This window comes from Falco cherrug, chromosome W (assembly GCF_023634085.1).
Source record: "Falco cherrug isolate bFalChe1 chromosome W, bFalChe1.pri, whole genome shotgun sequence".
Taxonomy (NCBI): Eukaryota; Metazoa; Chordata; class Aves; order Falconiformes; family Falconidae; genus Falco; species Falco cherrug.
Window position 1 is genome coordinate 6,081,434 of NC_073719.1, and position 19,903 is coordinate 6,101,336.

The following is a 19,903-nucleotide window of genomic DNA, read 5'->3' on the forward strand; positions in this document are numbered from 1 at the left end:
CACACTTGATGTTGTCGACATCGGTCACGGGTATGTCCTGGCTTCCCGCATCGATAGCAGAGGAAGTCTCGGTGCGTGGTGGTCGCTGGCTTTGGGGGCGCGGTAGCCCCAGGGGGGCGCAGAGGCACAAGCGCTGCAAAAGCCTGACTTTGGGCTTGCACTAAATCTCTCCCTACTGCTTGGATTGCTTCCACTAGCAAGGCTTGCTGACCTACTGGCACCCAACTCATTTGCTCTAGCATTGTTTCTACAGAAGAATCTAAGGGCAGGGTTACTAAAATGCCTTTGGTGTAACTGTTACTATTCTCCAGAATACACTGGCACAATAACGGCCCTTTCATAAAGTTAGGTATATCTGATGGGCTCACTGTGGAGGCCTGACTCATTCACTGTACTACGTAACTGACTTAATATTTTCCAATCGAAGCCTCCCAGGTTCCCTGTCTTTGGTTAGCAGCATTCATCTGATACGTTACAGGGAAAGCTTGTGGGGGGTTGACTTGCTCAGCAATATCAAATATTCCCTGAGCAGCTGCTTCTTGTGCTATTTTTTGCCAATTAATGCGCGTAGAACGCACCAGTTTGTTTACTGGGGGGTTTTTTTTGTTTGTTTTTTGGTTTGTTTTTTTTTTTTTAGAATTTTGTATTGACTGCCCACTACTATTTTCTTCCTCAGCAGCACTTTCGTCAGATGTGTCCCCGCCCTCTGGCCCCCCCGAGGCTACTGCGCCGGAGGGGGGGGCAGAGGACACGAAGGGTCTGGAGGTGGTGCAGTGGGCTCTATAGGTGGTACAGAGGGCACTCTTTGTGATAAAGGGGGTATTGGAATGTAATTTTCACATGGCATAATTTTTCCTGCATTAGGATCTGCGCTTGCAAGTCGGCTTGTTACTGCTGAAGCAAGGCGCTTTTCTGCTTGATATCTTTTTATACAATTAATAACTTCATGCCATGATTTCATCAATTTTTTTGCTGCCTTATCATCATCAATTACTAAATCCCATAAACAATCCCCATAATTACGCCATTCTTCTACTTCAAACATATGCTCAGGATCTGCAAAATATCCTTTTGCTTTACCCATAGTAATTAATCCGGCCAGATCTTTTAAAGGGCCTACTCCCCGCTTTTCTAAAAAGCATTGTAAAAGTGCTAGCGCTACCTCTTTTTCCATTGTGCACTCGTTAAAGTCCTCTTTGTTGCAGCCTTTTCCCTTGGGTAGCAGCTCACGGACGGCGAACCCCTTCTTGAATTTTCCTGGGCTCAAGCACGGATCGGGTACGATGCCAGCATCAGCCGATCTTCTGCTCTCTGGTCGCTGCTACCAGTGCTTCTCCGTCCTCGCTGTCCGGTGAAGATCAAGGTTAGGGGTCCCTTGTTCGGGCGCCACTTTGACGAGCGAGGGGAAGCAAGCAGCCGACTCAATATGAGTGATAAAGCAAGCTTCGATTTATTACGGCGCGATTATGTCTTATATACAGTTCCAGTTAATTATGCCTACAAGTCATCTGCTGATTGGCTAAGCTCTAAAGGGTTACATTTTCATACGTCCTCCTACTTGCGGTTTCTGCGGATAGCTAGCTACATATTTTCTTTTCCTCTCTTGTCTACGCGAATTCCTCAAAGTTATTTACAACATTAGGCACAAGGTCAGTGTTTTTCTCAGCTTCCTTATCAGCATGCCTCAGCATAGCTGCAAGGCCTGCTTCAGCTAACTTACGCTAACTTTGTTTCACAAAGATCTTTAAGGGAGTCATGGCCATGATCACACAGCCATTCTGCAACAGTTACCTCTTGTTCTGCCTCTTCCTCCTGTTCCTGTGGTGGCCTTGCTTCGTCCTCCTTTAGTAAACGAGCTGGTTTTTGTGTCCATTTCTTCTTCTGTATAGGGGCAACTGATACTGACATGGGTTGGTCCTCTGCATCACCCATCACAAGGGTCTGAGTAGCTGCAGTGCCTGTCGCAGGAGTTGGAGTAGCCACAGATAGTTGCTTAACTCTAAACAAGAGCAGAACCACAGTCAGCATTTCTAACAGTAGCACCAGGACCAGCAATAGGCTGGTTTCAACATACCAAGGGTATGCAAAATTTTCAAAATTCTCAAACACTTATGTGATTAGCCCTGAGGAGAAGATTCTATCTCTTTAAGTCAGTGTTTTCAGGAACAGGCAAGTGCCAGATTTCCTGCATAAGTTTTGGGATATTTTACTTTTGGTTTGTGGGTTTTTTTTTTCAGGGTATGAAAACATTTCTTTTTGAGCTATTTGCAACATATCTGTTATATATATATATTTAAAATTTCTTATGGTACTGCTTTAAACCTTAACTTCACCTTAACTGGTGTCAGTTACTTGGCTATCCAGATGTTTTATAAATATTGTGTCTATAGCTTCCCTTGGTGTGTTATCAGGGGAGCTAATAGAACTGGCTAGCAGTCAGAACTCAGCCTCTTTAAGCTATTGCTTGCTAGAACTTTCAAACTTATGTCTTTTTTCTTGTTTTGAGCCTGCTCTGACAATTTGTTTGCTGGGGATGGATTGTTGTTTGACCTCAAAATATTTGTATTATTTAAATCTATTTCTAGCCATTTATCCGTTGTAATTGATGAGTGGGTGAGGTTCCTAAAAGAAAACTTTTTTCCCCCAACAAGCATGTCAGTCAATTTGGGGGCTTTTTAAGAAAGTAATGACTTGAAAATAATTTTTTTCCTCACTAAAATCATTATAAACCATTCTTCTAGTCAGATTAGTCAGATTACAAAGAATTTTAATGCTTGTTTCAAAAATACTCATTCTAGAATATAAACTTTTAATCTGCAAATTCCAGACAAATTTGAGACCTATCTTGCCTGCCATGTAATAGCTGCCACCAGTCTAATGGTGCTTAAATACAGATCTCTGCAAAGGATAGTGTAGCTTTCATGATAGATAATGAATGTGCTTTTTCAGAAGAGAGAATGACTATGTAAGGTAATGTTTTTCATATTTTAGATATTCTAAGTCCTGAATATGTTTTTCTGTAATTCTTTTTTAATATACCTCATAAAAATGAAGTAAAAAATGTTACTGTTGTCAGAAAAAAAAAGCTTTCCTAAAGGTTAGATGAACCTGATTTCTTATTGAAACTTACCTTTAATATGCAAATAAATCTTTTTTCTAATCTAATGTAATCTAATTACAGTTGATGAGTAAAGAGTCTCCAGTCTCTTTTGGAAATGATGCTTACATTGACCTTGAACGTCAGGTATCTAATATGAGGTGTTTCTTTTCCTTTAATCACAGGAAATCAGTGCCTAATCACTATGATTTATTGTTAAGCAGTCTAACTTTTTCTATTGTGGGAAAGTTTTGTGGAAAATTTGAATAATGGATACAAAATAAAACTTTACTGTGATTTACAGTTATCTATGTTGAAATATATAAATTCTGGTAGATGGAATTAATTTTTGTGTTAGCTGTCCCTTGTAAACTTAAAAATGAAAGATTATGATCCTGTCTGTGAAAAGTAGAAAGCCCATCTAAAATTTATTATGCATAATAAAATATATACATATGCATTGACTACATGCATATTTTATCAGATCAATTTTCTTGTAGGTATTTCTTTATTTCCCTGACCACATTCATACAGAAAATTGGAAGATATAAGTGTTTTAATTATTATATAGTCCCTTAAAGAGATGTAACTGAATGTTTCCACACTGCTTATAAGATTCAGTGTCTTTTTTCAGATGGGTAGGTTTCTCCACTACAGTGTTGATTGTTTCCCCTGTTGTACAGTGAGAGTAGTTCCCAGTGACTAGACAGGTTTTACCTTAACTGGTTATTCTTTGTGTATCCCAATCTTTTGTGTATTTGAAAAGTAGATTAAAAACTGAAATCATATAATCTTTGCATCTATAAAGAAAAGAGATATTGATGCTTTTTTTCCCAGTGTACAGAGCCAATAGATTCTTCAGAGCTAAGCTGTTTGGTTTGGGGGGGCCCTCAGTTTACAGCATAAATGTGATAACTTCAATGTTTTGTTTCAAGATCAAATATCACCTTCAGCTATATTTACCTTTGTTAGACAAATTAAACAATGATTACATTTGCTATTTTGTTTCGTTGTAGAAGCAGAATTGCTTTTCTTTTTCCCCCAAACATCAATATTACATAAATGTAAAAAAAGACTTTACAATCATATAATTCATAATTTTGCTATATCATTTATAGAGATATTCTTTTATGAAACTAAAAATGATTGTTGTTTGTAATAGTTGAAGAAAACTACAGAAGAATTAAATGAAGCCCTAGCAACGAAAGAAGAAATTGCCCAGAGATGTCATGAGTTAGATATGCAGGTAGGTCATCTTTAAATCAAGAAAAAAGCATGTTAATTCTTGGACAGCTGAAGAAAGGGCTTATTGTTTAAATCTACCTTTTGTATTTAAAAAAATATTCCTCAATTGCTGTATTTCTTTACTCATCATAGCAGAGCAAAAAGTGCATGCCCACTTGTATTGATTCAATTATGTTAGCATTAAGGCTATTGGTACTGACAAAGTTTTTTTGCATTCAAGTGAGAAATGAGCTGCATTGCTCAACTCATGAGTTACAGAAATCCTAGGAGTTTTGCTGCTATAATGATTTCAGTAAAATGTTACAACTAACTCAAAGTTATTCTATACTATCACCTGTGCATAAACTAAGTTTTACTGTAAACTGAGCATATCTGATCTGGAAGACATCAACAGATTAAACCTGGAACCCAGAAAAGCCATTTCAATCAATTCCTATTTTGGTGTATAATTTGGCTTTTTTTTTTTTTTAGCCAAGCAGTAATGACCGGAATTAATGAAGCCTTGTGCCTTATTGATTTGTGTTCAACCATTGGTTGATTTTGTTGTGTTGGATGCAAATTCTGATCAAAACTTTCCTTTCTCTTGGGATACTTATATTCTTTCTTTTCCCCTCCTACCTACATTTTGATTGTATAGTGTCTAATAATATAAGCTTACGTTTCAGATGTTCTTTGAATCACAGCACTTTGACTTCTCTGCCCCACTGCCTGTTTTCACAAAGCTGTCAGAAATTTAATCATCTTTGGGACCTCTGTTCTTGTTTCAAGTCCATTTGCAATTGGCCATTGGAATAAAAAAATTCTTGGAGAGGCATGGCCATGAGAGACTTGAATAGTCTGGTCTGTGTGATTTTATAAACATTGTTTCCTTTGGAAAACATTTAAAAACCTTACTATGGTGTGTGCATGGGGTAGTGGTGCTTTAAAAGTAGGCAGACTTTAATACAGTGACGTAATCTTCTTTGATAACTAAGATATTTTTCTTTAGATAATTCTGAGAAATAAAGGTAAGAACACTCTTTTCTTTATGGTAAATCCTGTCCCTAATGCTGTAGTACATTGGTTACATCAAATATCAAGTATTAAAGTTACAATGTGTTCCTGTGAAATAGTTTTGTGAACTTCGACGTTTCCAGTTATGAGTTGTGTTAATGTTTTGCTGTGTGCACCAAAAAATTGCTCTTTATAGCTAACAGCTCCTTTATTCCAGTCTGTTCTTTTATTACAACAGGTTGCAGCACTTCAAGATGAGAAGAGCATTTTACTTGCTGAGAACCAGATTCTGATGGAACGTTTGAATCAATCTGATTCTATAGAAGATCCCAACAGCCCTGCAGGTCGTAGGCACTTGCAGCTGCAGACCCAATTAGAGCACCTCCAAGAGGAAACATTCAGGTAAAAAAGCCACAAGTGGATAATCTGCAGTTGGCAGCCAGTATGACGTCTATGCTTTTGGTTCTACTGGCATTTATGCTAAATTATAACGGGTGGGATAATAACCATAGTAGTGAAGTTTCTGTTATGATCTACCTGTTTATAAGCTCAGACTTTGAAAAATATGGATTTTTTTTTAAATACTGAAATGATGCAAAAATACTGAAATACTGAAAGGCTCCCATTGACCATCTTGTCTCCATTCTCCTTGAATTAACTGCTTGAATTAACTGGACTCCTTGAATTAACTGCTGCTATGCCTCTTTCTTGACTGCATCCCCTTTTATGTGTATCTTTATTATTTTTTATTTTAATTTTGGATCAAATTCACAATGGTGCTTTGCGCTACCAAGTTGTCTTCTCCACTCATTCACCATGTTTTGTCAGTTTCTCTTGATTATTCCTTTCACTCACTGCCAACTTCAAGCAACTTTTCCTACATATATTGATGAGTTTGTCATACCAGAGACTTTGTTCTCTACTCTTCACATGCTAGTCAAAATACTTGGTTCTTCAGAAGAACTGAACAGGCATAGCATCTAAAAATAAAAACTGAGAGCTGCAGCATTCAGAACATCTGAAGATCAGGCCTGGCTGCCAACATTGATGACAGTATAAGGGAGTTGGACAGCTGGACAAAATCCTGGGATAAACCCTAGGATAAATTTTTCATGTTCAAACTCTGTGCCCCAAAATATGCAAGAACTTCCAATATTATCATAGAGAAATCTCAGATTTTTTTCTTTCCAGCACAACTGACCCACACATTTCCTTGTGATATTTCAAAGTAGAAACTGTAATTGAATTGGAAGCATCAGAAAAGTGATCTGCTTCAATGTTTTTGAATAAGCAAGGCATTTGAGAGCAAAACTCCATTCTGTGTGGTGTTGTGCATTGGACTGTTGTTTCCTTTTCACTGTGCATCAGAAGGCTTTGTTTATGGTGTTTCTAGAGAGGATGATGATCATGGAGAAAGGTAATAATGGCTCAAGGCGAGAATCATAGAATATCCTGAGTTAGAAGGGACCCACAAGGATCATCAAGACCAACTCCTAACTCCACCCAGGGCAACCTAAACATTAAACCATATATCTAACTGTGATATCCAAACACTTCTTGAATACTGGAAGGCTTGGGGCCATGAACACTTTCCTGGGGAGCTTGTTCCAGTGCTTGACCACCCTCTCAGTGAAGAACTTTTACCTAATATATAATCTGAACTTCCCCTGATGTAGCTTTAATCCATTCCCTCATGTCCTATCACTAGACACCAGAGAGAAGAGATCAGCACCTCCCTCTCTGCTCCCCCTCACAAAGAAGTTGTAGACAGCAATGAGATCACCCCTCAGTGTCTTCTCTAAGCTGAACAAACCTACTGTCCTCAGCTGCTCCTCATAAGTCATGCCCTCTAGTCCTTTCATCATCTTTGGTGCCCTCCTTTGGATGCACTGTAACATTTTTATATCCTTCTTATATTGTGGAGCCCAAAACTGCACACAGTATTCAAGATGAGGCTGCACCAATGCTGAGTATAGTGGGACAATCACTTCTTTCGACCAGTTAGCTATACTGTGCTTGATACACCCCAGGATACAGTTGGCCCTTTTGGCCATCAAGGTGCATTGTTGACTCATATTGAGCTTGCCATCAACCAAAACTCCCAAATCCTTTTCTGCAGGGCTGCGCTCCAGCCTCTTGTTCTCCAGTCTATACATACATCCAGGATTACACTGTCCTGGGTGCAGAATCTGGCATTTGTCCTTGTTAAATTTCATATGGTTGGTGATTGCCCAGCACTCTATCCAGATCTCTCTGTAAGGCCTCTCTACCCTTGAGGTAATCAATGGCTTCTCCTAATTTAGTATCATTGGCAGGCTTACTTAATGTACATTTGACTCCTGCAACCAGATCATTTATAAAAACATTAATGAGCGCTGGCCCTAAAATTGAGCCCTGGGGAACCCCACTAGTGACTGGTCACCAGCCTGATGTAATCCCATTTACTATAACTCTTTGAGCCTGACCTGTCAGCCAATTGTTCACCCATCATGTTGTGTACACGTCTAGCTGTATGCTGGACATGTTGTCCTCCAGAAGGATACTGTGAGAGACAGTATCAAAAGCTTTGCTAAAATACATAAAAAAATCCCACACATCCACTGCCTTCCCTTCATCCACCTTGTCAAAAAAGGATATTAAGTTGGTTAAGCAAGACTTTCTCTTCATGAACCCATGTTTGCTCTGACCAGTGACTGCATTATCTTTCAAGTGTTTTTCAATAACTCCCAGAATAATCTTCTCCATTTTACTAGGCACTGAAGTGAAACTGACAGGCCTATAATTACCAGGGCCTTCTTTCTTGTCCTTCTTGAAAATTGGAATAACATTCGTTAGCTTCCAGTTGACTGGGACCTCTCCAGATTCTCAAGACCACTGATAAATAACTGAGAGGTCTTGCAATAACGTCAGCCAACTCTTCCAGTACCCTGGGATGAATCCCATCAGGCCCCATAGACTTATGTGCACTCAGTTGCAGCAGCAAATCCTGTACAAGTTCAAAGTCAACTGGGAGCTTATCGCTCCCTGAGTTATGGTCCTCCAACTCAGGGCTCCAGGAGTCCCAGAGCCCATCATCAGTGTTAAAGACAAAGTTGAAGAAGGCATTAAATGTCTCTGCTTTGTCTACATCCCTATTTGTGAGGCGACCAACTTCATCAAGTAACGCACCAATATTTTCTTCAGTCCTCCTTTTGTCTGTTAGCATACTTTAAAGAACCTTTTTTTGTTATTCAGCAAAGTACTGGCCAGCTTCAACTCCAGTTGAGCTTTGCTGTACAAATTTTATCCCCACAGTGGCAAACATCTCTGTAGTCCTTCTGTGTAGCCTGACCTTGCTTCCAAAGTCCATAGACTTTCTTTTTCCACCCAAGTTCCAGGAAATCCCTGCTCATCTAAGCCAGCCTTCTGTCCCACTTGCTTGACTTCCGACACATTGGAATTGCCTGCTCCTGCGCTTTTAAAAGGTGGCTCTTAAAAAGCGACCAGCATTTATGGACCCCAATACCCTCAAAAGCAGATCTCCATTGGACCTTACTAGCTACTTCCCTGAGCAGCTTAAAGTCTACTCTCCCAAAATCCAAGGTAGTAGCTCTGCTGACAGTTTTTCTCATATCACTGAAGATTTTAAACTCAACCATTTCATGACTGCTGTGGCCAAGAGAGCCACCAATCATCACATCACCCATGAGACCATCTCTATTTACAAACAACAGATCTAGGAGGGCACCTTTCTTAGTCAGCTCTCTTAGTACCTGTATCAAAAAGTTATCTTCAACATGCTCCAGGAATTTCCTGGACCTGTTTGTGTCTGCTGTATGATCGTCCTAGTTAACATCTGGGAAGTTGAAGTCACCCATAAGAACAACAGCAACTAATCCTTACCCAGAGGCTCTCAACCATGTTGTTCTGTTTTATTTCAATTGTACAGGTTAGAATCTGCCAAAGATGACTATCACATACGTTGTGAAGAACTAGAAAAGGAAATTGCAGAACTGAGACAACAGACTGAAGAGCTTAGTACATTAGCAGAGGAGGCTCAGTCTTTGAAGGATGAAATAGATATACTCAGGTAAACTACATTCTATTAGCTTTGGTTTTTTTTCTTTTTTAGAATATATAAATAGATTTAATCCACAGTAAAATTCATATAATTAAATTTAGTCTTCATTAGCTTTTGGTGTAATAGTTGGATGTTGTAAAAAGGATGGATATGTATTAAAACACTTCTTAAGCAATTAAGTAAAAGCCACACTGTGGTGTTGTGGTTTAACCCCAGCTGGCAACCAAGTACCACGCAGCCGCTCCCTCACTCCCCCCCACCCAGAGGAGTGGGGAAGAGAATCGGAAAGGAATGTAAAATTAGAGGGTTGAGATAAGAACAATTTAATAATTTAAACAGAATAAAAAGGTAAGAACAACAATTGTGGTGACTGAGGCACGGACTTTGCAAGGAGAGTGCAGCAAAGGCCTTTACTGTTAGTTAGTTACAGCTTTTAGAAGTTTATAATCTGTGCACGCGCCACTAAAAACCTTATTATTGGTCAAACTCTACTGTCCACACACCCAGCCGCTGTTCACTATAGGCTATTCTCCACTGTTCATGCTGTCTCCTTATCTTCTGGAGGTGAGATCACATTCCTCCTTTGTTTCTGTCTCATCTGGGTTTCTTCTCACACTCCCTCAAAGTTATTTATTTCTTTGCTGCAGGATCACAGCTGCACCTCGTTAAAGCAAGGTCACAGTTGTACATTATCAACGTCAAACCCACTGTCTCCGTACTCTATAAACAACAACAATAATAATAACAACAGTTATAATGGAAAGGTGGGGAAAAGGATAAAATCCAAAGGAAAAGGGAGAAAGGAAACAAGTGATGCACAGTACAACTGCTCAACACCCGCTGACTGATGCCCAGCCAGTCCCTGAGCAATGATATCCCCTCCCCAGCTAACCCCCCAGGTTTATATACCAATCATGAAGTCCCACGGTATGGAATACCTCTTTGGCTAGTTCAGGTCAGCTGACCTGGCTGTGTCCCCTCCCAGTCTCTTGTGCCCCTCCAGCCTTCTCACTGGCAAGGAGGCCTGAGAAACCAAAAAGTCCTTGACTTAGTATAAACAGCAGCAACTAAAAATATCAGTGTGTTATCAACGTTGTTCTCACATCAGAGCCAAACCCCAGCACTACTAGCTACTAAGAAGTTAACTCCATCCCAGCTGAAACCAAGACGTGCCCATCAAAATGATTGTTCTAACTTGTGTGTCAAGTAATCTATTAAGTACCAAAAAGTTAATTTAAGCTGAATTCATTCTAGTTTCACACTGTTGAGTATGGCTGTGGCTATTCATTTTTTAATGTTAGCTTACAGGTTTTCAGTGTTTGAAATTTTTGTGAAAGCTTTCAAATTAGAGGATATTTTCCTCATATTGTTTGTTTTCAATCAAGCTGTTAATTATTTAGGAGTTGGTTACAATTTAAAGTAATGATCCATTATTAAGAAAACTTTGAACGTATTATAAACTGAGCCCTGTATTGCATTTTTGTTAAAAAGGATTCAGACTCCAAATCTATTATGGTAATCCTGTATGACAGCTTGGGAAATTGATATAACAGCTGTTAGCATAAATTTGCCATTTCTTTTTTCAGAACATGTTTATCCCTGGTTATCTTAAAAAAAAAATAAGTCAAGGGCAGAAAATATTATTTTTACTCTGGTAAAGCAGTGGCTTCTGAGGATGAATTTAGAGTTGGAAGGAAATAGGTTGGAATTGTAGGAGTTAACAATTTATTTTTTAATTAATATTGGAAGCAGATAAGGAAATTATAGGAAGAATTATGCCATTAAAAAGCACTTCTGATAAGAGCATTTTGTGCCAACTAATGGAGGGGAGCAGTCAACTTGAAAACCAAGACATTTAGTAGTGCATGAGGATGTTTGTGCTCTTGTGCTCCCTTGATGTCTGGAAATGTTTTCTACACTGATTTTAGTCTTCCAAGTACAGATTTGATACAAATATTCAATCTCTTGTCTTCCCAGGCATTCTTTTGATAAAGTGGCCAAGTTAGAAAGCCAGGTGGAGTCATACAAAAAGAAGCTGGAAGACCTGGGTGATTTGCGGCGGCAAGTGAAACTATTAGAAGAGAAGAATACAGTGTACATGCAAAACACTGTGAGTCTGGAGGAAGAACTAAGGAAAGCCAATGCAGCACGTAGCCAGCTGGAGACATACAAGAGACAGGTGAGAACATCATCAGTGTAATAATTCTCTGCATTTCTCAACATTTCTTCTTTGCAGCATGGCTTATACCTCAAAGCAAAAAAACCCAAACAAAACCAGCTCCTTGTGTTTGCTTCTTTTGTAAATACTTTTCTTCCTCCCTCCCTACATTGCTTATTGGTCATTATGTCAGTTTTGTGTTACTTTTGTCAATGAACAGTCTTACCTCTCAAAAAGTAACAGATTTATCAAATTATTCTTAATTCAAGTTCATTAGTGGGGCTAGAATTAGAGCTTCTTTCTCAGAAAAAGCATCCACTCTTCATTTGAAAATTTCCAGCAGTGGGGAATCCAGCATAGCCTTGGTAAGTTATTCTAGTGGTTAAGTAATTTTTTTTTCTTTAATTTTCTAATCTGGATTTGTCCATCTGTGGCTAGAAAGTATACATCCTCCTTCCTCTATATCATCCCTGTTGCATAGATGCATCAAGAAAAGTACCTTGTGTATCACCAAAGCCCTCAGGAATGGAGAACGTTTTTATTTTCCTGTTCCACTGAGAGAGATGTGACTTTTTCTGTAAAGGTGGAGGACATGTGCATATCTCCTTTTTGCATTTACAGTACATTGACCTGCCATCGTTCTGAGATCTTTTTTGCAGGGCCAGCTTGAGCTCAATTTATGTGAACAGTGCCTTGTCTTTATTCTGACTTCCCTTAACCTTGAATGGTCACACTACAGGTGTCCCTACATGTCAATCCACAGCAGAATTAAAAAAGATACAAAAAAAGGCACCAAGAGCATTGCAAGCCCTGGAGTGATGTGCATCCTTCAAACCTGAAAGCTGTTTCCCTGCATTTGGCCATCTTGATTGTGGTGTATGAAGGCACGGACTCACGTTGTGGTGCAACCAGAGACACTTTATTGTACAGAGGTGCTCATATTTATATCTCTGAGCCCGGATACAAATTCCAGCTGTATGTACCACCAGGCTCAGGGCAGAATCCATTCATGCAGTTACATAGCTATATATCACTACAAGCATGCAGACACCTATTTGCTACTAGATAACCATGTTTATCTTTCTTACTTTCCTTCACAATACCCAGCTGTTCTCTCATCTCCTGCCAGGTCAGACATTCTCCATCCTCCTCTCATATATCTCTCTTCAGACGTTTTCTATCCTCCTCTCCCACACTTGATAAGTAGGGCAATTAGCTTACACCTCCTTGGGCTGATTGTTATTATAGTCCAATTGATTCCACCAGGAAAAAAAACAGAACTTGGATAGTTCAGCTACTTGGCTGAAGTAGCATACAATCAAAAGGAAAAGGAAATCTAGGAGACACTTTCATACACCATTTATATCTCGTTTGCTCATAAAAGGAATAAGTCCTCCTAATAACAGAGCACCCATTGCAGTTGAGTTATCCCTGATGTTTGCATCTGTTCATGCTTATTTCAATCATGATGCAGATTTTGAAAGGGGAAACTTTGTTCTTTATGTCTAAGATGTGCATCTGCAAAGAATATCTCTTCTTCTCCCTCATTCCCAACATTTTATGGATGAGATTTTACAACTGAGGAGCTGATGTGTTACATAGAATTTTACTGCTGGATGAGACTGGAACAAAGCCCAGGCCTCTAATCTGGCAGACCTGAGTTTCTGTCACTTTAACCACACTGTCTCAGAACAAACACACAGTCTGTTTGCCTTCAATGTCTATAAAGTTGGGCTCCTCTTGAATACACCTTTGAGACCAAAATTTGAATGAAGAAAGTATAAATATGAAATGTCGCAAACAAGTTTTCAGGAGTCCTAACTCTGTGTCCTGCTATAAGAATTAATTCTATATCTTCAGCTGAGTATTCATTCAGCTTATGTGTTTGCCAGTCAGTCTTTACTCTGTTTACTGCTTTCACACTCTGTGTTATGTTATTAACATTCTGGGACTGAGTCTACACTAGTAAAGGCTGAGAACTTTGCTGAGTTGTCTTGTGCTCACTGATCTTTTCTGCTGAGCTTTTATACCTCTTTTTTAGTTTTAAAACCTGTTTGCTAACTTACAGCTTGAAAAATATCTACGAGATTTTGTTAGGAACATATTGCCCCTTGCAAGAAAGAAAACTGATAATGAGCCCTTGGCTGAATTTTCATGTTTGTGTACTAATAAACAATAACAAATGTCTAAGCACAAGAAAATTTACCTAACTGCATGAACTGGTGCTTGACTTCTGAGTGAGATTTGTAGAAAAAGAGATGAAAAAAGGTTTCTTGAGATTTTTTTTCTTTTCCTTGGCTTCTCTGAAAGTGGGATTATTCTACTATTCCTAAACTCTTTGGTTCATAGGATTATACAGCTTTTCCTGTAAACCTCACTTGTATGTAATTTTTTAAAGATACTTTGCATCTTTTTGTTGTTTTTTTTATTTGTGCTAAAGGCCTAGTATTTGAATTTTTTGGTTATACTGAAACATATAACAATTGATGAAAAAGAATTTTAGACTGTCCTGTAGGTAAAGATTTCACTTATTTGCCTCATGGTGCATGGTCCTTAACTACTTGCTTTCATATGCTTTCTTTTAATGTTAATAATTGCAGGCAAATTATTGCTTCTTGCTCTCACAGGCAGTGGAATTACAAAACAGATTATCTGAAGAATCCAAGAAATCTGATAAACTAGATTATGAATGCAAACAGTTGAAAGAAAAAGTAGACAGCCTCCAAAAAGAAAAAGATGTAAGTTTCATTATATTATTTTTCTAGTAGTAGTGAAAGCAACATTTTTCCTTTATTGCACAGAGCTATGGTTATCAAAAAAAGCTTCTATGATGAGCTTTTTGAATTCATACGTTTTATTTTCCACTTAAAATTTTCTAATGTTTGTGTACAAATATATTTTTAAGTTTAATGTTTATATTGCATGGGATAAAGTGACTGTATTAAAATATATGCAACAGATTTTCAAGAGGAAAATCCCTCACATATAGTGTCTGAAGTTGTTTCTTCACCATTCACCATGAAAAAGATAATGCCAAAGATAATTGTAATGTATTTGGAAAAACTATTTAAAGTAGGTTTTTTGTGGTATCTCCCTAGAACTAAACTCAGAAGTGATTTTTTTTTCCCCAAAGTAATGTTCCTTGAGGTAACATCTGTATGTTTCTCTTTGTGAAATCAAGGCCTCTGTAGCAAGAAGCTTAGGAATCTTGTAGAAGGATGTGTCCTTTATTGTGATTTCCCCTTTCTCTTGTGATCACTAATCACTGATTTAATTTCTGGTGTCATCATGGATATGCAGTATAGATACCAGTTTATTATCTTCCTCTCTAAGCCACCTGTTGCAACGGAGGGAAGACACAGTCACTCAATATGAGTGATCAGCAGACTTCCTTTATTGTCTCTTACAGTCACCTTTTATGCCTTCTTATAATTAGCTCATACATATTACAAAAGTTGAGCTCATTATTGGTTAGTTGCCTAAATACCAAGCCCGCCCCTTGTTTCTCTTCTGTAGTTATCTGTTCCCACCTGCAACATTCTTTTCCCACCAAAATCTTCCTGTTATTGTGTAACAAGGACAGCCAAAGTCAGTGTATTTTGCTTTACTTCAGATAAGCTGAGAGCGATGTGCATTTTTGTTCAGCCAGCTGGACTATGTCTATGTGACCCTTTTCAGCTAGCCAGTTATCCACAGCCACCAACAGACTGAGGCTGATTGTTCTTGCTCTCTCTTGCCCAGAATGATCCTCTATGTTTCTCTGGCATAGTCCAGTTTCTTTGTCAGTTGGTTTCTGTTTGTGGACATTTTGGGGGGAATCTGCATATTGGCACTTTAAAGTACCACATGAAACAAGGCCAACACTTTCAGTTACTAATTGCTCAGGCTTATTTGAAGTGTAAGTCTATTTTTCCTTCAAGCAGAATCTTTGTAGACACTTTCCTGAAGATATCCTATTTCCTGTCTAATCTTTTAATAAATTTCCAGGTTTTGCACTTAGGTAGCACTTGAGCTGAAAATTCCGTTATATTCTGCTCTTGGATCTTGGATCTAAAATCTTCTGTCTTAGATTTCTGTATATTGCCAAATTTATTAAATACTATATATACCTGTCCTTGTCATCACTTTTTTCTGCTCCTCACTCAAATTGGAAAGGCTCACAGTAGTCTTGTTCATTTCTTGCTTTGCTTTTCTTTCCTGTTTTTTACTGGGTCCTGTTGTGTTTTCTCCCCTCCCTTCCACCTCCATCCCAGATTTCAGGGGAAGTTTGTATTTTTGGCTTACCTGTTGTTTGGTGGAAACCTTTTCATCTTGTATGAAGGACCTGCATTTCAAGTCATTTCAGATATGGTTTTCTGTTTTGCCACCTGGCAGGAAGTGTTGGTTTTTAATGCATTCTTTTGAGTGAATAGGTGCCTGTAAAAACTATATCATAGCTAAAGTAGTCTCTCGGTGTTTTGGTTAGTGATTCTTAACCTATTATTCTTCCTCAGTCCCATTATTCTTTCTGTTTCCTGATTATCACATCTTAATGTGGCATCAATGACATAGATACTGGGATTGAGTGCACCTTCAGGTTTGTAGATGACACCAAGCTGAGCGGTATGGTTGATTCACTAGAGGGAAAGATGCCATCCAGAGGGACCTGGGCAGACTTGAGTAGTGGGCCCATGGGAACCTCATGAAGTTCAACAAGGACAAGTGCAAGGTCATGCACCTGGGTCAGGGCAATCCACAGTATCGGGACAGACTGGGGGCTGAATGGATTGATAGCAGCCCTGCAGAGAAGGACTTGAGGATATACTGGTGGATGAAAAATTGGACGTGAGCTGGCATTGTGTGCTTGCATCCCAGAAGGCCAACTGTATCTTGGGCCGCATCAACAGAAGCGTGGTCAGCAGGTCGAGAGAGGTGATTCTGCCCCTCTACTCCACTCTCATGAGACCCCACCTGGAGTACTGCGTCCATCTCTGGGGTCCCCAGCACAAGAAAGACATGGACCTGTTAGAGTGGGTCCAGAGGAGGGCCACAAAAGCAGTCAGAGTGCTGGAGCACCTCTCCTATGAAGAAAGGCTGAGAGAGTTGGGGTTGTTCAGCCTGGAGAAAAGAAAACTTCGGGGAGACCTTATTGTGGCCTTTCAATATATAAAGTGTGATTCTAAGAAAGATAGAAACTTTTTACCAAGACCTGTAGTGACAGGACAAGGGTCAATGGTTTTAAACTTGAAGACAGTAGATTTAGAATGGATCTAAGGAAGAATTTTTTTTACAATGAGGGTGGCGAGACACTGGAACAGGTTGCCCAGAGCGGTGGTAGATGCACCATCCCTGGAAACATTCAAGGTTAGGTTGGATGGGTCTTTGAGCAACCTAATCTAGTGAAAGATCTCTCTACCCATGGCAGGGGGATTGGACTAGATGATCTTTAAAGGTCCCTTCCAACCCAAACCATTCTATGCTTCTATGAATAAAATTGCCCATCACAGATATTACGTTATGTTGTGTTGTCTTGTCCTTGTGTCTGTTCTGTCAGAGTATCATAGTATGTGATTGATATCTTTAATAATAATCTGTCTTGGAATTTTCTATATATGTTGTGTTGGCTGATAGATACCCATGCAATTTGATGAGTTAACTTTTTCTTCAATATCTGCCACAAGCACTTTTACCACTGATTGCAGCTCTAGTGCTTTTTCTGTTCCTTAGAGTACTTCTTTTCTGTACCTGTAACTTTCTGCTACCTGACATTTCAAGTTCTCAGATGCCTGTTTCTCTTGTGATCTATCAAGTTTAAAATATTCTTGCTTTCCAGTAATAAACTTCAAGGTATTTTCTGGCTGCCAGTATCAAACTTCAGTATTCCCTGCTGAGTGGCTCTTTTTAATACAATGGTAAAACCAATCAAAGCTTTATAATCTAAGGGTTTTGTGAAATGACTGTTGATAAAATCAGCATGCCCACTATATTCGGGTTGAACCAACAGCTAAACCAGAATTAACCATGCAAGGTTCAGGCAACACAAGTCCCTAATGCACCTCACCAAAGTGCTGTTTGCCAAAGGGATCACAAGTCCTGAATCCATTTGGGTTGACTTGTGTCTGGTGTGAGCAACTACCAGCCAACACAACTCTGTACCTACACAGAGCTAAGGGTTGTCCTAGAACTCTTAGTGACATGGGGCACTTCCTAGTTCTAGAACAGATTACCATTTTGATTTTTACATAAATTGTCACCCTCTTCTCTTATGTTGGAGTCTTGGGATCCTTTTGGGCTACTAACCTGGTGCTACCTGTAGCTTCTTTTCCTTTGCCTTACTCACAAATGGGAGCATACAGACCTGACAGTACAAAAGAGTCAACATATCTACACTCCAGGATGGTCCAGTAATGTTCTTCAGTTGTCTTTGGACTGAGCCTGAAACAACTAGTTTCCTTCCATGTCTGAAATGCTGAGATGATGGCAAAGCCAGTGACACAGATCAGGAGGAGGAAGTGGGACTGCTGTCTAACCTCCCACTGTTGGAAAAGTGACAGTGTCAAGTTACTGTATTTCATCTGTTGTGTTGACTCTGTATATCCCTGAGCTACCTTACATTTCCCTCCTCGTCTACTGAATCTTGCTTTCCTGGGTAAGGGGAAATTATCCTATGGTATTTTAGCTCACTTGCTTTTCCCTTGGAGCCACGTGTAAGGGGGGAAAGCAGGCAGGTGAGTGGTCCCGATGGATGCTGTTTGCTATCTGGTACCTGAAGTTTGCATCATTAATATCTTGAGTTGTGACAGGAACGGAACACAAAATCAACAAAATGGGACTTAAGTGGGGTCATCTCCAGCACTTGTATGTAAACACAGAAGTGCCTACAAGGCACCATTGTGGAGAAATCCCTCAAACACTTTCTAGGACGTCAACATGCTGGGATGCATCTCTGAAGTGCCTGTACACTAATGCACGCAGCATGGGGAATAAACATGAGGAGTTAGAGATCTGTGTGCAGTTGCAGGGCTACAATTTTGTTGGGATCATGGAGACATGGTAGGATGGCTTCCATGACTGGAGTGTTGCAATGAAGGGATACAGGCTCTTCAGGAAGGGCAGGCTAGGAAGAGAGAGCAGCTGGAGTGCTTGTAGCTCTGCCTGGGGATGGATGAGGAGCCACCTGAGAGTTTATGGGTAAGGATTATAGAGAAGGTGGGTAAGGGTGACAATGTAGTGGGTGTCTGCTATAGGCCACCTGACCAGGAAGAACTAGTGGATGAGGCCTTCTACAGACTACTTGAAAAAGCCCCATGTTTGCAGGCCCTGGTCCTCATGGGGGACTTCATCTACCTCGATATCTGCTGGAGGGACAACACAATAAGGCATAAGCAATCCAGGCAGTTCCTAGAGAGCATCAACAACTTCCTCATCCAAGTGGCAGAGGAGCCAAGGAGGAGACTGGCTCTGCTGGACCCCATACTCACCAAAAAGTAGGAGCTTGTTGGGGATGTGAAGGTCAAAGGCAATCTTGGCTGCAGTGACCATGAGATGGTGGAGTTGAGGATCTTGAGGGGAGGGAGCAGGGCAAAAAGCAAGACCACAACCCTGGACTTCAAGAGAGCAGGCTTTGGCCTCTTCAGCGATCTGCTTGGAAGAGTCTGATAGGATAAGTTCCTGGAGGGAAGAGAGGCCCAAGAAAGCTGGTTAATATTAAATGATCACCTTAATCCAAACTCGAGAGAGCTTCATCCAAAGGAATAGGAAGTCAGGCAAAAATGCCAGGAGGCCTGCATGAATAAATAAGGAGCTCTGACCTAGCCAAACTCAAGTAAAACAAGGAAGTGTACAGAGAGTGGAAGCAAGGATGGGTAACCTGGGAGGAATACAGAGACATTGTCTGAGCATGCAGGGATGAGGTGAGGAAAGCTCAAGCCCAAATTGAATTGAATCTGGCCAGGGATATCAAAGGCAATAAGAAGGGCTTCACTAAGTACATAGGTGAAAAAAGAAAGTAGAGAAAATGTGGGTCCACTGTTCAATGAGACAGGGGACCTAGTGACAAAGAACATGAAAACAAGGCTGAGGTACTGAATGCTGCCTTCGCCTCAGTCTTTCCTGGCAAGACCAGCCTTCAGGAATCCCATTTCCCAGAGACCAAAGGGAAAATTTAGAGCAAGGAAGACATACTCTTGGTGGAAAAGGATCCGGTCAGGGAATACTTAAGCAAACTGGACATACATAAGTTCATGTGCTCTGATGTGAGAAACCCATGAGTGGTGATGGAGCTGGTAGATGTCATTGCAAAGCCACTCTCAATAATCTTTGCTTGATCATGGTAATTGGGAAAGGTGCCTGAGGACTAGAGGACAACAAA

At 39.9% G+C, this 19,903-nt stretch overlaps 1 protein-coding gene across 4 annotated transcripts in view; it reads left to right on the top strand.

The window, feature by feature from the left end:
* The window catches only part of LOC129734464 (protein Hook homolog 3-like), a 124,955-nt gene that overhangs the window by 73,451 nt on the left and 31,601 nt on the right, over positions 1 to 19,903 (top strand). For all 4 annotated transcript variants that reach the window (XR_008730057.1, XM_055698008.1, XM_055698009.1 and 1 more), the window contains 6 exons: positions 3,182 to 3,244; positions 4,260 to 4,343; positions 5,574 to 5,737; positions 9,264 to 9,404; positions 11,373 to 11,574; positions 14,181 to 14,291. Coding sequence is in view for 3 of the 4 variants with exons in the window: in XM_055698008.1 (XP_055553983.1) it covers positions 3,182 to 3,244; positions 4,260 to 4,343; positions 5,574 to 5,737; positions 9,264 to 9,404; positions 11,373 to 11,574; positions 14,181 to 14,291 (765 nt within the window). In the remaining variant the exon portion in view is untranslated. The remainder of the gene's footprint in view (positions 1 to 3,181; positions 3,245 to 4,259; positions 4,344 to 5,573; positions 5,738 to 9,263; positions 9,405 to 11,372; positions 11,575 to 14,180; positions 14,292 to 19,903) is intronic.